At 41.5% G+C, this 22,758-nt stretch overlaps 1 protein-coding gene across 1 annotated transcript; it reads left to right on the top strand.

Moving 5' to 3' along the window:
• Window positions 1–8,115: 8,115 nt before the first annotated feature.
• tbata (thymus, brain and testes associated) lies at window positions 8,116–19,788 on the top strand (the record flags this gene model as incomplete). Its single annotated transcript, XM_080789349.1, has 7 exons — window positions 8,116–8,323; window positions 11,783–11,947; window positions 13,367–13,452; window positions 13,990–14,145; window positions 17,911–17,992; window positions 18,651–18,816; window positions 19,767–19,788. 7 exons carry the CDS (start codon window positions 8,116–8,118, stop codon window positions 19,786–19,788), a joined length of 885 nt encoding a protein of 294 aa, XP_080645475.1.
• Window positions 19,789–22,758: the final 2,970 nt, after the last annotated feature.

Genomic DNA, 22,758 nt, shown 5'->3' with positions numbered 1-22,758 from the left:
GATTTAATAATAATAGCCTAGTTCTTCTGCTGTCAGGTTGTTAAAAACATAAGATTGATGATGGTAAATCTTGTACATCCACATGATATCGCAGGGGGTTGATGTCGATGATGCGTTTCGCTTCAGTAAGTGAGTGAGTGAGTGTATGTCTGTGTCTCCAACAAACAAGCGCGTCTGACTCTGGTGAGGTTTGGAGGGTTGAGCGTCTGATCTGCTCTGCGCGCGCTGACCGACTGCGCTCCAAAGTGGCTTTATCCATCCAAGCAGTGCAGTAGGCCTACCTGCGTGCGTGTGTGTCAAGTGGGGATGGAACTGCCTGTCAAGTCACACGAGCATAGGCGTTTGACTTCCTCTCACAGATTTCCAAAATAAAGGAGACAAAATATGAATACATAGCCTACTTGTATAATTAAAAGTAGCCAAGTAGGGTACCAATTAATCTCAGTTCGGCCACTGTAAGGGACGTTATCTACTCTTAAGGAAGGTACCAGGTGTAAGAAAGCCTGGTGACACGAAAGCTACCCACTTCACACCCCTGTATTCTGTAAACCTGTGATGTGACAATGATTTATGATTCTGATCTGCTCACTCTGCCTCTCAAAATACATCTGCCACACACACAGACACACACACACACACACACACACACACCCACACACACACCAAGCTGAGATAAAGATTTGAGAAATCAGTGTCACTTCATTAGCATTAATACATTAGTACATTAGTACAGTATTGTACTGTGTATGTATATACAAAAACGAATAGAAGTGTCACTTGGTAGAGGTGCTGAGTTTCAAAAGTAGCATCAGAAAAAAGAGAAAATAACATCTGCTCCAAAGGTTATAGGCTACTTTCAGGTTATACTGTTCTCTAGCAACAGCCTCCACACCAGAAGGAAAGACCTTTATTTCCTTTCAGGAACCATAACAACTATAGGGATGTCCCGATCACGTATTTTTGCTACTGATCCGATTCCGATCATTTGATGTTGAGATCTGCCGATACCGACTTATATCTCTATTTTTTTATAGAACACTTATGCCATATCACAAGTAGTAGGATAATATCCCAAATCACAGACTATATCCAGTCTAATATCACGATATGGGTGGCTGGGCAGACACGGACTCAGAAGTGGAGCTGCATGTGATTGTAAATATCCATGCGTAGCAAAATAAAACTTTAATCAGTTCAGACATAGAGTTCAGAACTCTATGGTTCTGCTCAGCAGAAAAAAACATTAATCATAAATACATAATAATTAATAATCCAATGTTTTCCTCCCGATTCCGATCTTTTGAAAATCATGTGATCAGACCCGATTTACGATCACGTGATCGGATCGGGACAAGTCTAATAATAACCGTGTCTTTTTGGTATGTTTTCGCAGGAAGAAGAAACAAAGCTGTGCCCGGTGCCCCCCATGATACTTTATGTGAGTATATCAATTTCCACCACTACCGTTTGATGTATTTTTCTCTCCATGAACTCTTTGCGCTTCCTGAAAACGATTTTCACTTCTGTACACTTGTGATTGTGACAATAATGTGGACAATAATAGCCTCTCGAAATACAGATACATGATCTGCCAGCAGTGTCAAGTCAAGTGTCAACGTTGTCAAGCTGGATTTTTTTACAAATCAGTGTCACGGGTGGAGACTCACTTCATTAGCATTAATTAGCAGGCTGCATGACAGATTGCACTTTATGTGTTATATAGCTCTACATATAGCTCGGCATTAATTAACAGCTGTCATGTGATGTGCTGTGCTCTCGCTATAGCTAACCCCAGTCCCCAGCTAAATTATGGATAGTTAGGAACCTAATGCACCCTTCCAGAGTGTACAAATGGAGCCAAATGTACTTGGGGTCCATTCATTCAGAGTTACGGGGGTCCATTGCCCTAATGCATATCAAACTGGGGGTCCTTGCAATGAAAATGCCCTACAATGCCAAAGTGCAGTACGCACAGAATAATCTTAAGAATTAAGTTTTAAAACGGTTAAAAGGGTTTCAATTAGTCAGCCAAATGGGTTAGCGGCTTATAAATGATATTTCACTAGAGGGTATGCACATGCATAAAGTGAGTGGCAGTCGAGTGTTCGTCAGCGGCATACATACACCCTTCATTAAGGAATATATAGGATGTCTTCGGGTGAAAGCGGCCCATCAGAATATACCTGAGAGAAGTTCCACCGTTGTCTCATTTAAAGATGAAAGGGAGGATTAAGTGCGTGTGTGTGTGTGGGGGGGGGGGGGGGCTCAGAGTGTGTGCATGAGAGACCAAACCAGACCAAAGAGACAGACAGGATAGGAGAGAGAGCAAAAGTACAATGAATGACATAAAAATACTATAATTTAGTAACATTTGTATATAAATGAAATAACAAGACAAACTAATGCACAATAATTACTAATAAAAAATGCAATGAGCTTTATTGGCATGAGAAAACATATATGTACATGCTGTAACGGACCCACAGGGCTGTTTCCATGATTAATTTGTGTTTTCTTTGAGCTTTTATTTTGACGTGTTTCCTGCCCCAAGTCAGTTCTCCAGGGCTTTCATTGTAAAGGTTTCCTGCCCACAGGGCCAAATCAGTTTAATTGAAATGATCAAGTTCACCTGTGACTGTGAGGACAACGCCCAGGATGGGGCTGCAGATAGCAGCACTTGATCATAAATGCCACCTGCCAACCTCAGTGGTAAGAGGATTGAGGAACAGATACTGCCATGAGAAGGAATGGCAACACATGGAGAAGTTTGTCAAGGAAGGAACTAAGGACGGATGGCCAAAGAGCCCTGGAACAAACTGCACATGCCACTTTATTAGCGCCTAGCTGGAAGGGGAACAAGGTTAATACTTTTATTTGTCATATCTTGTATTTTCACTGCTTATGAATTTGATTGGCTTATTGTTGTGGGGTTTGTCATGGTTGATACAAAGGGGTTTTGAGTTATGTTTCACAGTAAAAAGTAAACCGTGATTAACTTTAATTATTGGTTCATGTGAACATGTATGCTGTTGGTTTAGGTCTACTGTATATGCATATGTCTCAACCTGTACTGTGTTTGTTTATGGATTTATTGATTTACTTATGTTATGTATATTTATCTTTTCTCAGTTTCTACGGTGAATTTTGAAATAAAGTATCAGTCAAAATCATCAGTCAGTCTTCAACCTAATTGGCCAGCTGGGTCCGCTACAGTAGAAACTTCACCCAAGGACTGCAACTCTTCACCACTCATCTACACTGGAGCTCAAACTATGCCATCAGGCCTGCAACGCATCGGACAGTCGAATGAATCTGGTGAACGGTTACATTAACACAAACGCTACAACTGCATGGTAGAACATTATACGGTCAGGAAACAAAGACTAAGGATCATACGGAAACTGAACATATATGGACATATGGCATAGGCCTACAAGGGTTTTTGAATTTAATTTCAGTTAATGGTTTACATGCAAAGACTATTGTGTTTTACAGTGAGATTGTAATACAGTGATTTAAGGTCCAGATCTTTTTTGTGTTTCATTTATTTATGGTTATTATATTCAAGGTCTTTATTTTCAGTCACACCCACAAAACCTACATTTTATTTGAAATCTAATCCAAAATGGCAGACATTAGCATGATGGTGAATGAGTCAGATGACAATGCAGATCTAGAAATGGTTGAGAAGAAGGTAAAGAGGCTTCTATCTATGTATGATCAATGGAAGGTTATTGCATGGATCACAAAGACACAGTTAAAGGCCAACATTGCTGAGAGCGACCCAGGACTTGTCCTTGACACTTTAGTTAAGTGCAAGGATATTGCTAAACTCTACTCTGACATCTTTAAACATGGCACCCCAGATGATGATGTGAGAAGAATAATAGATCGATGTAAATTTATATCGAAGGGCATTTTTGAAGTTATTTTTGATAGAATTGTTGATAATGAATTTGGAACGGGAATGCAGGATTGTTTTTATGGACTGCTTGTCCATGATCCTTTTCACTCTATTTTTAAACGTACTCCATCACACGTTGATACCAAGAGTAGCTATCACTCTGCATCTGTGGCAGCAGCAGTAGAGCTTGCCAGGAAGAGGCAGGGGAGGAGTTGCACAGAACAGATTGAAGATGAACGAGAGGAACGGATGGAGCAGCTAAAGGCAACAAGAGGAGTGGAAGAGCAGAAAAAGAAGGAAGAACTGGAGCAGCGACAACAGAGGGCTGCCGCAGAGAAGCGAGAGCAGCAGAGGCTCCTGGCTGAGCAGGAGCAGGAGCAACTACAGAGGGCTGCCGCAGAGAAGCGAGAGCAGCAGAGGCTCCTGGCTGAGCAGGAGCAACTACAGAGGGCTGCCGCAGAGAAGCGAGAGCAGCAGAGGCTCCTGGCTGAGCAGGAGCAGGAGCAACTACAGAGGGCTGCCGCAGAGAAGCGAGAGCAGCAGAGGCTCCTGGCTGCTGAGCAGGAGCAGGAGCTACTACAGAGGGCGGCCATAGAGAAGCGGGAGCAGCAGGAGAAACTCCTGACTGCCATGAAGAAGCAACATGAAGAGATTCAACAAAAGCAGCCAGGCCTGGGTGCGCCGGCTGGTGAGGAAGAAACGAACATCAAGAAGCAGCTGGAGGTGACGGAGGGAGCAGCAGCGGTGAAGCCCCAAAGACCCAGCCCAGCAGGGTTCAGATGCCCTGGCCTCACATCCCAAGGCACCAGGGGATTCGGTGGGAGTTGGTACTCTGCAGGCCGGAGAGGCCGAGCCTAATGCAGTGGCTGCGATGGCCTACAAGGGGGCTACCAATCAAGACTCCCCGGCAGCAGTCAAGGGGGAACGGCAACCTAGAGGAGTGCGAAGACAACCAGCCATGGCTAGAAGGTTCAAGGCCCAGGACACTAGGCTCCTGGAAGTCAATGCTGAGCATGCTCTGATTGGAGATGGAGTACTCATGGTGGGAGAAAGACTGCATGCCCCATTCCTGCCGATTATTTTTAAAATTCTAAATGAGTATGGGGTCACGTAATTTGATGTAAAATCATGTTTTGATTTATGCAACCTGGTTTTAAATCACTAATGATTTTGGTGGGAGTGTAACGGACCCACAGGGCTGTTTCCATGATTAATTTGTGTTTTCTTTGAGCTTTTATTTTGACGTGTTTCCTGCCCCAAGTCAGTTCTCCAGGGCTTTCATTGTAAAGGTTTCCTGCCCACAGGGCCAAATCAGTTTAATTGAAATGATCAAGTTCACCTGTGACTGTGAGGACAACGCCCAGGATGGGGCTGCAGATAGCAGCACTTGATCATAAATGCCACCTGCCAACCTCAGTGGTAAGAGGATTGAGGAACAGATACTGCCATGAGAAGGAATGGCAACACATGGAGAAGTTTGTCAAGGAAGGAACTAAGGACGGATGGCCAAAGAGCCCTGGAACAAACTGCACATGCCACTTTATTAGCGCCTAGCTGGAAGGGGAACAAGGTTAATACTTTTATTTGTCATATCTTGTATTTTCACTGCTTATGAATTTGATTGGCTTATTGTTGTGGGGTTTGTCATGGTTGATACAAAGGGGTTTTGAGTTATGTTTCACAGTAAAAAGTAAACCGTGATTAACTTTAATTATTGGTTCATGTGAACATGTATGCTGTTGGTTTAGGTCTACTGTATATGCATATGTCTCAACCTGTACTGTGTTTGTTTATGGATTTATTGATTTACTTATGTTATGTATATTTATCTTTTCTCAGTTTCTACGGTGAATTTTGAAATAAAGTATCAGTCAAAATCATCAGTCAGTCTTCAACCTAATTGGCCAGCTGGGTCCGCTACACATGCTAAAGTGTCAAAATATAATAAAAACAGTTGTGGAAACTAAAATGGGGAAAGTGTATATACCGGTATACAGTTGGAGGGGGTACAGCATTGTATAAACAGAGCTATGTCACATTGCATTGTTATGTACAGGGTATGAAGCTTTTTGTTATCTCTCTCGGGGGGGGGGGGGGGGGGGGTTAATCTCAACCGCTGTGCACAGTGGTATAACTACAGATACTTTCTCTTTGATCTGGCTTAACTGTACAGGTGTGGCACTGTAAACACATCTATTCTTTCAATCGGTAGGAATGATGGTGCACAATCCGTCAATGCTGATGAGTAGCAGCCTGTACGTGACTTAACTTTGACAATCAGAATTCTTTTTTCACAATGCCAGGACGCAACTCTGCACTTGGGTCCAAAATCGGTACCTCAAAGCTGGAGTTGCTAGAACACCACCTAGCAAAAATGCATGCAGACCTGTCAGCCCTACTCTTAACAGAAAAAGTCACTCCAAGACATCTAACTCTAGTGAAAATCTTTACCAAACTACATACATGTGAGATTAAACTGGTACATTTGATTGTACATTGATAACAACAGTTCTCTGTCACAATCTGTCGGCACATCATTTTGGAATGGAGATATAGTGGTTCAACCATGTTAGTATCTGGCATGACGACATGGATAGACAGGTTCATAATCAAATAGACAGTCTTTTGTATGTAAGTGCAGGTGCATGTTGGGTGTACAGCTGTTTCGTCCATACAAAACAACGAAGTTAGAGAGAAATGTCTCCAGTTAGCCATCAGCTGTTCCTACTTTGTCATGTGAGATAACTCTAGAACACATAATAATGCAAGTATGTACAAAGTAAGACCACATATTATACTTTCATCAATCAAGCCCTTGTGAATAGATGGTTGTCCGTTTTTTCCATTGATCAGCAGTACATCCACTAAACCCAGATGCTATTTTGCCAGGAATCCTGCCGACATCATGATCTACTTTGTGAGCTTGTGGATCTGCTACTGTTGTATAGTGATAAGTGAGTTTAACATCGTTCAACGTTGTTTAATGCAATCAGACAGGACTTTTCTGTTTGGATCTGTCAAGGCCAGAAAGTCGGTTTTTTGGCGTTCCCGGCCCGCGTAACATCCGGGTATACCCTCTAGATATCTGTTTTTGATTATCCCCAGAAATCACGAAGGCTAATTTGACCTTTGGGATACACAAATAGGTCTACTGTAAGTCAGTGTGTCCAACAATCTAGTTACTTTACGGGCACTATTAACACATCATTATTCAATGGTAAACGAGCTAAACTTGTGCTTTGGCACATACTGTATGTACAGTATGAACAGATGCCTGCCAATTAAGTTTATATAAGACACACTATATTCACAGGTCGGTGTGTAATTGGTCCCGGACGGAGTGAACCGGCATACAAATTAACTTGTAAAGTCGTCCATTGTGAGGGGATTGTATTTTTGTCTTGTTGAGTGCAGGTTTCTTAGCAACATGGGGAAAACACTGCATTTAGGCACAGGCACAGCATCCAGGAGACTGTTGATCTGAGGTACAGTGGCTACACTTTTTTATTTAATTGTTTTCTTTATTCTAGCTTTGCTTTTCCCCTGTCAATCCTGTTCATCAACTTTTATAAATATTCGTATTTCGCATACTGAAAAAAAACCGTATCTAGATCTAACTTCTCTTTACCCGAGGTCTTTCTTTTTCTTGTTTATTCTGCAGTAGGATACAACAACTTCTAGATTTGGAAGATCCTGATATACCACATGCCATTATATTATATCATTTAAAAAAAAGGGTTATAGTTGTAATAATAATAATGATCTGTATTGTCCCCGAACGGATATTTGTCTGTTATTTGTCTTGTGTGAAGTTAGGACCACCTCACTTTTTTAAATAAACATCGTACTCTGAACAAACAATTAAAAGTCCATAGACTAGAAAATATTACATGAGGTTCCCATTGTGAGCTTGTACATCGGCTTGTAGAAGTGTTTGTAATGTATGTTTTGTAATAATAATCAAAGTAACTAGTAACTAAAGTTTTCAAATAAATGCAGTGGGCGAAAAGTACAATATTTGCCTCTGAGATGTAGTGGAGTAGAAGTAAAGTATTGGAAATTGGAAATACTCAAGTAAAGTACAAATACCTCAAAATTGTACTTACCTACAATGTAGAATGTAAATGTTCTTTCCACCACTGCCTATCGATGGGGCAATTTGTTCAAGGGAACAAAACTCTATATTTTTTCATGCCCTAGCTCTAGCTGACATGTGGACGGTACATGGCCCAGATTCTCAAAGGACCACCGGGGGGGACTGGAAGGGCAGTCTGGGTCATCATGGCAATCAAGTGCCATTCAGCAGCGAAATGACCAGCGTGATGATGACCAGGAGCAGTGGCCGTTTCGGTTCCCTCAGCCACCACTCCTTCTTCTCTCGGCACAACCCTCATCCGCACAGAGTCAGACATTTCCAAGGTAAGCTGACCTGCTGGCCATGCTTTTTATTTATTTATATATATATATATATAAACCTTCCAAGGAAGGGACTGCACACTCCAGGGAACAGAGACGGACAACGTACTGCTTCAACTTATTTATTAGCACGACGGGTTTCGCCGTGAGCTTCGTCAGGTGCTTCGTCACGACGAAACGCGTCGTGCTAAAAAAATAAGTTGATGCAGTGCCAGTAAGTTGTCTCTGTTCCCTGGAGTGTGCAGTCCCTTCCTTGGAAGGTTTTTCTCTTTTTGATGTCTATGTCTGCTAACTAGACTTGCACCTCCCACGGGTCTTTTTGGATGTGCAGGAGTCCCTTTTTTTCCCGCATATATATATATATATATAATTCTTATCCCACGATTTTGCAAAATTTTTTTTGTTTTTGTTTTGCATGCTCTTCCCGCGACACGGGAAGATGGCCTAGGGTACCTATACCCTAGGGTATAGGTACCCTCACAAAAAACACTCAGTCAAAATACACCACTTTTAATGACATCATAACTCTAACCCCTCCCCCATTATCATACAACAACAGCTGTGGGCGAGGCTTCAGTTCAGGTGGGTGGACAATTAGCAGAAGTTGCCATACCTGCTGTTACCTATCCCGGTCGCATCATTGAATTCATTGAATTAAAACGTTGATGGATTTTGATTTCTAGTTTTTAACCTTTTAAACCTTTTTAAATAGTTTTCTGTATGTGTCTGTACTCTTTCTGTAAAGCGACTTTGGGTACCCAGAAAAGCGCTATATAAATCGTATATATTATTATGGTTTACCAGGCTTAGCAGTATAGATTTGAACTGGAAAACATAAAGTTCCACATGCGTTTTCACCTGGCTCTTCTGCATGTGTCGGGTGAAACGAGGTGGCTGTTGAGTCGTGGTTTACAGCTACACGAGTACAGTACACCCTTCTGAAGACCAAACAGTAGGGGCTTAGCAGGGGAAAAAACCTTACATAAGAGAGTTGTTGAAATGTCACAAAGTATTGTCTGCTAAATGGGAATGGCCTGAAATGACCTCTCTCATTCTTCAGACAATCATTTCTTATGTCTATTTTCAGAATGATCGAAGCCATCTGCAGGGAACCCATTCAGTTAAAACATCTTGAGGGATTAAGCCTGCTGAGATGTTTTTTTTTTTTCTTCTGCTCCTTGACTCATGATTGCCAAGATCTCTTTTTGAAAGTAGCCAGAACCATTATGTGACGACATTGCTTTAATCTACATGTACAGTATAGGCTCACTATTGATGGTGATTTAGCAACAGTAGTGTATAGGAGTGTAGAGTATAGGAGAGCCTAATCAAAGGGTGAACACCTCGCATGGCCTTAAGACCACAGTAAAAGCCTCTCTTGTGTGAGATTGCAACCACTGATTGGGATTGTAGTGAATGTTTGACCTTTCAAACTACAATTCCAATCAGTCTATGAACGGAAAAATATCCTCAGTATTGTGCAACACATAGTCTCTATGCTGTTAATCCATTTAGACATGAGTCAGATTGTACTTAATGTCTTCTAAATCCTATCCTTTTTCCGAAAAGCTTCTGTTGCTCAGTGGTTCTCAAACGTTTTAATGTCAAGGATCCCCAAAATATATGTAGTTGGCCACAGACCCCCATCTATTTTTTTGTTTGTTCCAGGGACCCCCAGAAGCAAAGATCTGCGTTAAAATGTTTGCTTAATTTGTTTTATATACGTATATATATATTTAAAGATTTGCACAAATTTAAAAAATAGCAGCACGGCACGAAATAATGCGCTGTGAGCTTGCATATCTGCTATTTTTTAAGTAAAAAGTAAGTGAGAGTGCACATTTTAAGAAAACAGGGCTACCAAAGTGCTGCACAAAATCATAAAACAAATACACAATACTAAGCTAAGGACATCATGGAACTATTGAACGCAACATAACTGTACAAATTGCAAACAAAAATAGTAAAAAAAAAACAATGCAAGACCCAAACAGAGACCACAGGACCTTCATGCTGGATTAGAAGCTAAAGTACAATAGTGGGTGAGAGGGAGGTTGGGGTTTTAAAGTGCATGAGAGGGAGGTTGGGGTTTTAAAGTGCATGAGAGGGAGGTTGGGGTTTTAAAGTGCATGAGAGGGAGGTTGGGGTTTTAAAGTGCATGAGAGGGAGGTTGGGGTTTTAAAGTGCATGAGAGGGAGGTTGGGGTTTTAAAGTGCATGAGAGGGAGGTGGGTTGGGACTTTGTTCCACATTGGCCTCTCGTTTTTGGGAAGACCAGTTTCAGCTGATCAGTTATGACCTCAATGACCTGCAGCGTACACGTGGAGGAGGTAATGAGACGGCAAACCATGTATCGATTTGAAAAACTAAACACATAATCTTAAAATCAATTCTGGAGAGAGTGGCCAGAAGCGGTGTGATCATGTGCCTGATCATGGCTTGCATGTTTGCCTGTTAAAGAGATATAACATTTTCACAGAGTCAACCAAAATGTAATGCCCTCAACTCCTAATTGCTAACTGCTCGTCAGGATTGTCAGCGCTGCGAGCTTGTACATTTGCTAATTTAGATTATTATTATTTTTTAATCTTGAGTGTGAGAAAACTCTGTATGGTATGGTATGGTAAATGTATAGTACTTAAGTGGTCAATGTATGGTTTTTATAATAATCTAAATCTAAAAAGTAACTAGTAACCAAAGTTGTCAAATAAATTGTAGTGGAGTAAAAGTAGGCTACAATAAATATTTTCCACTGAGATGTATAGTGGAGTATTGAAAATTTGAAATACTCAAGTAAAGTAAAAAATACCTCAAAATTGTACTTGTTTGAAATTTCTTTATTTAGGAATACCCCATTGAGATACAGTATCTCGTTTTCGAGACTACAATCAATACAATACAATACACAAAAAAAGGAGAAAAACAAAACAAAACAAAACAAACAAACACAAAACACAAACAACAGGGTATTACAATATGCAAGCATAATAGCAAAGAGATGGATCATTTGTTCTGTCAGATATGACTGTCACTTTCGTTGGTCAGCATTAGAGTACAGTTGATTAAACACATGTCATGGCCTCATGGGCATGTGCAGGAGGTCGTAAGGTAAGAAGACAGCGCACTTTTGCGGGATTAAATTGTTCGAATATTAGTTGGTAAGTTGTTCCAGTCAGAGGGAGCTTTAAACATAAATGCTTACCTAATGTATTGGAGACTATGGGAACAGAAAAATAAGGTTGAATGGAATGCCTCAGTTGGTAATTGGTGGTGGGTGGTTCTAGATACTGTTTTTAGATATTGAGGATAATTGAGGTGTATGCATTTCAAAATAAACTGAATCCAGTGACACTGTCTTCTTACAGTACATTAAGTTACCTAAGTACAGTACTTAAGTAAATGTACTAGTAAATGTGAAGGACCACTGCCTTTACACCACTGGTGTTTGTGTTTTGCGTTGCAGGTCTCAACGGCAGTCCGGTGTGCATGGTGAAGGATGACTGGTGTGTCACCACGGCTCTGTGTCCTCATCCTCTCATTAAGAGCCAAGTGTTCAGTACTACAGCCACTGCCGTCGGCGCTGCACCGCCCGCTCTAACACTCGCAATCAAGAGTAACAACAGAGCAGGTAAACGATACGTTACGTACAGCAGAGGTTCTCCATCTCTTTTGGCTCAGGTCACCCCTGTAAATATCGCATGGTATACATACAGTAGTGTTAGGAGGACGTCTCTTTAAAGGCTCATACATAGTCTGGATTTTCGGTGGTTAGAGCAAACCACCGCCACCGCTCCAGCCCTTCTCTCTGTTTTTACTCACCACCGCTCAACGTTATTTCAGCTCTGGTGGTCACCTCACCACCGGAGCGGTGGTCACCTCACCACCGAAAATCCAGACTATGAATAGGCCTTAACACTATGGTACTTTCAACTTCCTGCGCACACATGAAAGGCAGCCTGTCGACTGCTGCAAAAATAAAAAGAACACTTTCTCTACTCACTAATACAAAGATGGTTTTGTGGAGTCGCTTTCCCTATAGTGGACGCACTCTGAGCACTTATAATACAATAATTTTTATCCCACGATTTGTCAATCACAGTGTCAATTATCTAATGTAATCCTGGGGGCTACACTCCCTCTGCCAACCTGGGGCGGCAGCGGACTGACCTCATGCTTCCTTCTATGTATGAGGAGTCCAAGCTGCTTCTTTTCACCTGTAAGGGGGGAATTTCCCCGGCTGGACGTAGAGCGTGGAAGGAACACGTTATTCCGACCAGTTCCTTTCCCCTCCATCAGGCGCCCCGGCTGGCCAGGGGGAGATAGTTTAGAGACCAGGATTACTGCATGTTTTTGTGAGGGTACCTACCCTAGGGGACACGGGGAGAACATGCAAACTCCACACAGAAAGGCCCTTTCGCCAACCCCGCCTCGGGTATGGGCACTGATGACACGGGAGGGAACACGCTGAGCACCTTACATTTATGTCATAATATATTACGGTACAATTACAATCTATTCAAACTGGCACCTACTTTGAGAAACCCCGAGGTACACTATACGTACAGTACAAGAAAATTGGCTGCCGATCCACATCTGAAAAGGGTTTGTGCCAGGGAACCCCAGAAGAGAAGATTTGTGTAAAACACACACATCCACACTCCACTCTGGCCGTCATAATACACATCTTCTATTCGGAAATAGCCAATCTACAAGCGTAGTAGCAATACAATGTGTTTTAAAGTATTTTTACTTTGGTACTGTAAGTATGTTATACATTGTGGTATTGCGACCTTTAGTTAAGTAAAAATCCATCCACTAGATTAGCTATAGATTAGTTGGTACAGTCCCATATTTTATATGTTTGTTTATAATCTTGTTAATCTACAACATCAATTATTCCATCCATACTTAACTTCTGAGAAGTGGCAAATATCTTTATGAAAAGCTTATTTTTCAAATGTATTTGAGCTGAAATGGCAACCTGACTAAAATAACTATTGTAGCTGCAAAATCATTTAATTTATTTTTCACATTATTATTTTTTTAGTACTTCTCTCAGAAGCCTGGAAGGACGAGCTGAAAGAACTAGCTGCAAAAGTCAGCCTGTCTTCTCAAACGAAGGACAGAAAATGTGTAAGTGAAGTTAAGATTCTCTAGGCACCCTTTTCTATTCTTTATTTAGATATATTTAGACAAAAACTAAGTTTGGAGGGAAGCTGACATAAATCGTACCGGAATGAACATAATGACATGACATAACTCTCCTACGAGAATTAAACCTGTGTCATTACAGTGGTTGACACACAGCTCCACTTCGAAAATCTTGACTTATTTATCCGTTTCCAAAAACCTCCGTTTGAGTGTCCGAAAACGCCGTTTGCGTGTGGCTGAAAGGCCCAAACGCACAAAATAATGTGCGTTTAGCAAAAGATCCACATACGTGTGTCCTGGGCCTTTATAGTCTTAATACCGGTAGTCTCAATATGTTGAGAGTACTTTCATATTTTTCCATCACACAGTAGAATTGAAGTTCTGTTTTCAACAAAGAATTATTCTGTCATTTCCCACAAACTCACTTTGTGCACTGAGTGAGCATGCACTGTTACTATAGGCCATGTACGGTAATATTAGTTGTGAAGTGTGTACATCTCTGTGTGTGCTGTTGCCCAGGAGGAGCAGCCAGAGGAAGGACTTGGTGGTCAGAGAAAGACCCAGTACTCTACTCAGACTGGACGGATCCTCCCTCCGTCTACCAAGGCTTACCAGAGACGCTCTCATTCTCAGCGCCTGGGTTACCCACAGCCCCTCTACGACCAAGAACTCATGGTAAATTATACTCAATGGCTCTTTTCCACAACTTAAAGTTGCTATAAGCAATAATATGTCAACATTTTAATGACTTTTTTTTGTTTTGGTATTCAGTGGGTAACAATGGGTAAAACGCTTCCCAACATGTTTTGTCTCTGTGACACATCTAGCGGCTGCAATTTGATTTTCCTAGAAGCTTTGTCATTGGTCAATTTGATTGTCTATTTCCTGATTGGTTAGTCATTTCCACCGGGTTTTCTTAGGGATGCGCCGAAAGGGAAATTATTGGCCGAAACCAAATACCGAATATAGGAAAGAGTTGGCCGAAAACCGAATACCGAATATCCGAACATGATTAATATTATATATCACTATTATGGGTCCATAAGACATTTATTCAGCTCTTTTGAATACATTAATTGCATACACTATTCAGTGATATATTTTCTGCCTATTCGGGCCGAAACCGAATAGGCAGAAAATGCATTTTTAGCCATTTTCTGCCGAATACTTTCTGCAGCCGAATATTCGGTGCATCACTACTTTTTTTCAACCAATGACAAAGCTGCTATACTAGGAACATCTTTGAATGCAGATTGTGGACCCTAGATTTGTCACAGAGACTACATTTTTTTGGGAGAGTTTTACTCATTGCTGGCTGTCTGAATACCAAAAAATAAGTCATAACATTTTTGACACATTATTGCTTATAGCAGCTTTAAGTGAACCTTGATGTGCCATCTAACGTATTGTACAAGTTCTGGATTTATTTACATATACGCTATGGCTACGCTTCAAATAGAGGGGGTTCTTGGAACCCAGAATTCAGACCTTTTACTTTCTAACATTTTCAAAAATAGGGCAACAAAATAGCTGATCTACAAGGTCATGAGAGATTGTAGATCAGCTATTTTTTCACTTGTTTTTGGTTGTAATGTAAACATAAACGACAACAAAACAAATGGGAAAACTTGACAGAAGTGTCAGGTTATGGAAGGTGTCAAAAATATCTATTAGATTCCCTTTCCTCTTCAGTCCTTTTTGAAAGCTAGAAAACTCTATAATGTTTCCATGTTAATTCAGGGTTGAAACATTCAAAGGTGAAGTCAAGTACGTCTCTTGCAAACGATTCAAAATGCATTTCTCGGCCTGGGCCGTGGCTCAGCGGTCCAGGCACGGTAATCCAGTCTGGCAGTGTGTCGACTCCCAATCCCGACGGCCTTTACTGCATGTCACCCCCCCCCATCTCTCTCCCCTTTTCCTGTCAGCCTACTGTCTATCCCTCTATAAAAAATATAAAATAAAGGCGAAAGCCACAAAATAAATAAATGCTTTTCTCGAAATACATTTACCACATGGTGGAATATCAAATAGAGATCTCCAACGACTAGATGATTGAGTTAATTAAAGTAATGCAAGGCACTTTTGAACAAAGTAATGTATTTTTAATACATGGAGGTATCCCTGAATACATCAATAGAGGCGGTCACCATGGCCAGCAGATTCTTTTGAAGTGGATCAAAAAGGAACCACTCAACATAATCCAGCAGAGGAGAGAACTGAAAGAAAAAGTGAACGACTCAAGAACAAGAGCGGAAAAGGCCTGGTACCATAAGGAAGTGTGACAGAACATCAGGAGGGACACGAGATCACAGGTAGCCAAGGAGACAGAACTCGCAGCGGCTCAAAGGAACATGAATGCTTTCAACCCCGGAGGAACAGCTCGAAAGATGCATGGATAGAGCACTTCAAAGAGGTTTTGAACAGGCCACCACCACCAGCAGAACAGCCAGATATCCCTAAGGCCAGGATACCACTACAAATCAATTGTCACATGACACATACCAACAAAAACTGAAATAAAAGCTGCAATCAAGTAACAGAAAACCGGCAAGGCTGCTGGCCCTGACAATATTCCACCTGAAGCCCTTAAAGTGGACATAAACACATCCACTGACATGCTCCACAGCCTCTTTAGGAGAATTTGGGATGAGGAAAATACACCCACAGAATGGGCGGAGGGTCACATAGTGAAACTGCCAAAGAAGGGTGACTCCAAAATGTACAGTAACAACTACAGAGGGATCACCTTATACTTTGTGTGCCCAGTAAGATCTTCAATCCTTAACCGTCTCCAGGAAGCTGTGGACAAGAGGCTCCGGGAACAGCAAGCAGGTTTCAGGAAAGATCGCTCATGCACAGACCAAATAGCAACACTACGCATCACCATCGTTCAAAGAACATCTCCATCAACACCAAAATGCGCATCTTCAACTCCAGTGTGAAACAGGTGCTGCTGTATGGAGTCGAGACAAGAACACTTACAACACACAGGCTGCAAACATTTACAAACACATGCCTCAGGAGAATCGGCATGTAACGATATATCGTATATCGATATATATCGATATTATATTCCGACGATGTGTATTGATTTATTAAAAAATAATATTGATGAAAAAATAATAATAACTTTTTTAGGGGGGCTAGTGTGTGATATGAAATGTGAGCTGTATTCCATATATATTCCATCATATTCATGTGCTTTTGGAGAGAAATGAGACAGACTCCATTCAGTAGTAGAGGCCTGCAGAGGGGAGCTGTATGTGTCTGTGACACAGGTGGTGATGGTCGTTATTGATGCTCATTAATACATCAAGGAAGGCAATTATCTGCACTGTCAAATAGGTCTACATCTATCCTAAGATGCCATCAAAGAAAAGAAGAAATGTTAACTCGATCTAGGTTTAAACATGAAAGCATGTTTACAGTTGTTGCACAGAAATTAAGTAATTTTACATGACAAGTAATGCTACTTTTGCAATGTAGTTAAATAGAAATTGTGAAAAAAGCTTGGGGGGAAGATAAATCATTTGTCTGGGAAATAATTGTGTTGAAAATATTGTGGAAAATCGTATCGTGAACCTCATATCGTGATACATATCGTATCGTATCGTGAGTTGAGTGTTACATGCCTAGGCAATGTGGACCTGTGGAAAAGAACAAGCCAGGATCCCATTGACTTACAGATCCGAAAAAAAAGTTGGATTGGATTGGCCACACCCTCAGAAAACCTGCGATAAACATCACCAGACAAGCCCTGAAATGGAACCCCCAAGGAAAAAGGAAACAAGGTCGCCCCAGGAACAGCTGGTGAAGAAGTATCGAGGCAGAAATGGCAGAGTGGGCTCAACTAGAGAGATCTCGAAAGAACGGCTAAAAACCGAGTGAAATGGAGGACATTTGTCAACGGCCTACAGTATATGCACCCTAGAGGAGCAAAGGGTTTAAGTCAAGTATGTCGAAGCGGATAATTATGCAATATCTGAAATTGGAGAGCATAAGATAATCATTCTCTTCAAGGATCCATAATGACATTGCATATAATTATCTGGCAGCCTTTCCTAACATTTGTGGAAAATATGGAAGCCGGTAATGTAATCCCATGGCAGTATTTCAACTTAGTGAGGGTGTAACGATATATTGTATTAGCGATACGATAGGCAGCAGCATCACAATACATGATACGATACATGGATGAAATTGGTTCATTCATGGTGGCACAATACAATTAAATGAGTCAAAATCGATACAGTAGCTATTTAGCAAATCAATTATATCTGTGTGAAACATAATGCGGATGGTGCAGGTTTTTTAAGGGAAACATTTTAAGTATACATCATGGGTCCCTGGCATACCCGCTTCAAATGGCTGATTAGTGTCATTTTGGGGGTCCTTCATCACGGTTCACATTATGGTTCCACTCCTTTCCTCTCCCGTCAGGTCCTAGAGCTGCTGTGTCAGATCCTGCAGACAGACTCTTTGTCTTTGGTCCAGCGGTGGCTTCTACTTTCAGGCCCAAGAGGTAAAATAAATACTACACCCGACCCACCCCCCAAACAAATACATCAACCAAAGCATGTTTCAAAAACAAATGCAGTATCTACTATCTACAGTACAAAATGAAAAGATTCTATATTTTACTAGTTTGGAAATGCCACTACAAGTCACGGTCACTCTCACATGTCTACACCATGCTACATGCCATGCTAAATGTCATGCCCCATGCTATATGCCATGCTGTTATATGCCATGCTAAATGTCATGCCCCATGCTATATGCCATGCTGTTATATGCCATGCCCTATTATGCTACATGCCATGACACATGCCATGCTACAGTACATGCCATGCCTTAACCCATTCTGACCTGAGATCAGATTCATACGAGGTTTCCACTGGACACACACTGGTCTGATGAACCCATTCTGACCTGAGATCAGATTCTAAAAATGTCAGTCGTTCTTCGATTTTTCAAAAAATAGCAGACCTACAAGCTCGTAGCGCGCCACTCGGTGGCGCGCTATGAGCTTGTAGATCTGCTATTTTTCAATAGCTAAAGCATAACATGATGCTGACACCAAAACGGGTTCCCGGTCAGAATGGGATATAGACATGCTACATGACAGACTGAATTATAGAAACCTTCACAAGATGAATTCTCCTCGCGATGTCGTCCCTTAGAGAAAGACCTGGTGATGGGGATGATTCGACAGGCCTTGGAGGACATCAAGGCCTCTGGCGGCCACGATGAGGAGCGGGACTTCCACCATCTGCAGGTTCTTCGAGATCCATGCACATCATCTCTGCATGCACTGGGACCGCCAGGGAGGAAACCACAGAGCACAAGGTCAGAGTGGACCAGCGGCACTGTTGTGATCTTTGACGGACGATTTTGATTTAGTTTAGTAGTCACCGTCTTTTGAATGTAATTCCGTTTAGTTTTAGTCTAAATATCATAAGATTAGAGGTGACTAAAATGTATTTTGCCCGGCCGTGATGGCGTTGAAAACTTGAAATGCCTGACAGCTGTGTGCTGAAAAATAGCACCACTACAAGCTCTGCGCTCTGACTCATTGTGAGCTTGTAGATCACAACGAACTCCACAAAGGCACTCCAAGCTAGGACAGAGTTTTTTTGTGCTCTGTCTACTCTATACCTGAGTTTTTCCAGAGGCAGAAGAATGAATTCTTTCAGCCATTGTTGAAAGGAAGGTGCCTTATCGGACTTCCAATTAAGGAGGATTAGCATGTTAAAGAGCCTGGCCAGCTTATCCCCTGAATAGTGGAGTCGATGTAGTATCTTAAATTTAATTAAACCATGGCGTATGCACATTGAAGAGGTGTGAATACGTAGTAGACTGTCCTGCCACATCTCCTCAGGGAGCTCCACACCCAGATCTCTCTCCCTGGCAGCTTTTTATCTTATCCCAGGTTACTTGTTTTAGGTCCCGTATCAAATCGTAAATCACAGACACACGTTTTTTCGCAGCGGGGCTAAATTCCAATATAATAATATAATCATTTTTGGGTGGTAAGTAGGGGTATGAAGGAAGCTTTTTCTGAGTAAAACTGCGAATTTGAAGAAACCTAAAGAAATGAGATCTGGGTATATTATGATCTGCAGTAAGTGTCTACCAGTAGTTTTTATTTGTTGATGAAATTGTCAGTATATTTAGCCATAGTTTTAGTCTAGGCCTATTCATACTCCAGTTTTAGGTAAAAACTACAACATGACATCAACAGCGGGGTGGCAGCGACTCACCGCTCACAAAAACACATCGCTCTGTTTCGCTAATAGCTCCTCCTATGTCCAGCTTTGAGGGTTTGTGTAAAGACAAACATCGAAGACGCAAATTAACCACCAGGTGGTCACCTTATCACCTAAAACTGGAGTATGAATAGGCCTTTAGTTTTTATTTAGTTTTCTTCCGTGAAAGAAAAAAAGTAGCCGACTATGATTTTTCGTCATAGTAGTCGACGAAATTGACATTGACCAGCGGTTGCCTCTTCTGGATCACGGCCCTCTTGAACATCTGGAAAGCGCTTGCCGCCCACCCATCATCTGACCTCTTAAAACGATAAAATTTCCCCCTGAGCAAGTAGTCAGCTCAATGGTGAAAGTTTCAGTAATTGTGCAGGAAACCGGGTTCAAAGCCGGGCTAGAAGAAAAAAGTTACATAATGCAGCTTTAGTGTTATATTATCATTGTGTTTTGACAATTATTTGGGGGCCCAGGCCACTTGCAACACCCTCACGGCCCACCAGTGGGCCCACAGATTGCAGGGAATCGTGGGAGTACAAATTTCTTCTAAATCATGACAGTTTTCAGAAAAACCTATGATTCTATATCAGTGGTTCCCAAACTATATTTCATGTCAAGGACCCCCAGAATAATATGTAATTGGCCACAGACGCCAATGTCAAAATATGTTGTTCCAGGGACCCCCCAGAAGCAAATATTTGAGTTAATAGCGTTCACTGGGAAAGAATATAATATTGAAAGATTTGCACACGTTTTCACGATTCTTCAAAAATAGCAGATCTACAAGCTCGTAGCGTGGCACAGAGTGCCACACTACGAGCTTGTAAAACTGCTATTTTTCAACAGCTAATTAATTAATTAATAAAATAATTGTTCACAATCAAATAACCAGGCTGCTTCCAGTGCATCACACGCTTTGCTTGCCTTGTTATTACAGCTCTGGCAGAACGCTCAAGTCAAGTTCCTGTCTAGACAAACCAGGTAATGAAATTCTCTATGCTTGTTGCACACGTTAATTACATTTAGTTTTGTTTATATAAGTTATTTTGTTCAAGTTCCATTCGGCTTTCGATGTATGCTCATTAGTCTTTAATGAAGCCCAGGCAGGCAGGCAGGTGGCGCTATTGGACATCAAAGACTCCACCTGTTTTCTTTCAACTCTCTATTAAATGCAGTGGGTCTCAAACATTTTAATTCTAACGACCCACAGAGCTGAGAATGTCCAAACAGACCCTTACAGATCCATTACAGTTACATTTTGGTCCTAGATATTTACTGTACATAATGGGCCTTGAAATGAAAAGGGTTGAAAACCACTGCTATAGACAAATCCATGGGGCGGTACCCTGTAGGCCAGCTGTAGGCAATCAATGCTGAGATGTCATGCTGCACTTATAATGGTACACCCCCACCTATGACTGCGCCCAGGGCACCCCTCCATGGATTCGTCTGTAGCAAATCTGCATAATGTCGTCATGAGTTTCTGCTTCTGATCTGACCCGGCACGAATCTGAAACTGTGCTTGCCTGTCTAAATAAAAGCATTTACCTGGAACACAAAATTGTCTGAAATAAATTAAAATAATATAGCTGTAATCAAAATAATTTGTCCCTGCATGGACCCTGCACTTCGAGAGGCACCAGTGAGGTAATCGTTCTTTGTCTGGTCATTGTGTCCTCGATCTATTCCACAAATGTACATTCTCACTCTCGTCTCAGTCTCACAAGAGCCTTTTGTTAAACGAGGACACTCAGATCAAATCGTCTTGCTCTTGAGAATCAGACTGGGGATGTTCTCTGAAAGGAAGGAACGTCATAGTTCATGTTTTGAGAACAAGAAAACGATGTCCTCTCTTTCACCTCACTTAGAAAAGCAATCTTTATTTTTTTTTCTGCTGCTTTTCTGGGTGAGGCAAATAAATCAATGAAAGGATCGACATTATTAACTCACCATTTTCCCTCTTGCGTGACGGGTTCATAGTGTTTTACTATGAAGACTGACAGAAAAAGACTGTTGAGTTGTACACAGGATGAGTGGTTCATTTTCAACCTTTTTCATGCCAAGGTCCATTATTTATCCTGCATTTGAGCCACGGACCACTTTGGTGACATTTAGCCTCTCCGACCCAAAACTTTGAATATTTTGTAATCGTTGGATAAGATTTTGTCCACAATTCAATGCTGTATTGATTGATGTGGTACCATGGTAGGAGAATATGACAGGCAAACACTGATCAAAATAACATTTCTTCTATATTCTATATTCTATAACTCTCTGGTTGAAAAACACTGCTGTAGATGGTTAGATGGATAGCCATGTATTGATCCGGAGGGAAATTCACTACCACCACCGCACTATATGCATCTTTTTCCCCCGTTTCACCCAACTACCCTATAACTACTCTACTCTAGGGGGACAAATAATAGGAAAGTTGTTATCAGAACTCTTTGCGTGAGTGTGTTAGCCGGAGCACTCTGTGTTCTGCGTACTACTATCTATGCACTTCTTCTGACACCAGCGTTCTCTTGCAGAGAGGATTGGAGAGGCTGAAGTCCTCAGAGTCCATCACCGAGCTCCTCAAGAAGTTCCACTCCTGCGGGATGAGAATTCTTAGGCCTCCTTATCGCCATGCTGCTGCGGCAGCAGTGTTTCCCCTAGTGTACGTGCACACTTCAGCTGGTGGAATCCCACACGTGCACGCTTTTACTTCAAACGTTTGTTTTTGTATAGCTGTTGATCGACATAAACAGATCTGGCATCAGGTGATCTACAAGGTTTTTGTACTTAAGACAGCCCTCCCCCTATCCACAAGGAGGAGCAGTGCACCAAAGCATTATTGGAATTGTAGTCCAGGAAGGAAGTGAGCCCAGTGTTCATGACATCATGGACACTCTGAAATACTAATATATCCAAAAACACATATTACTTATTATCTTGTCTCCCAAACATTATTAATATAAGATCTGGTTGCAAAAGGGGTGAGGTGTCCCTTTAATGTAGAGTGTACATGTATATATTTAGTGTGTCA

This window comes from Protomyctophum bolini (genome assembly GCF_963924005.1).
Source record: "Protomyctophum bolini genome assembly, chromosome: 18".
Lineage (NCBI taxonomy): Eukaryota > Metazoa > Chordata > Actinopteri > Myctophiformes > Myctophidae > Protomyctophum > Protomyctophum bolini.
This window is presented reverse-complemented; position numbering and strand designations above follow the sequence as displayed.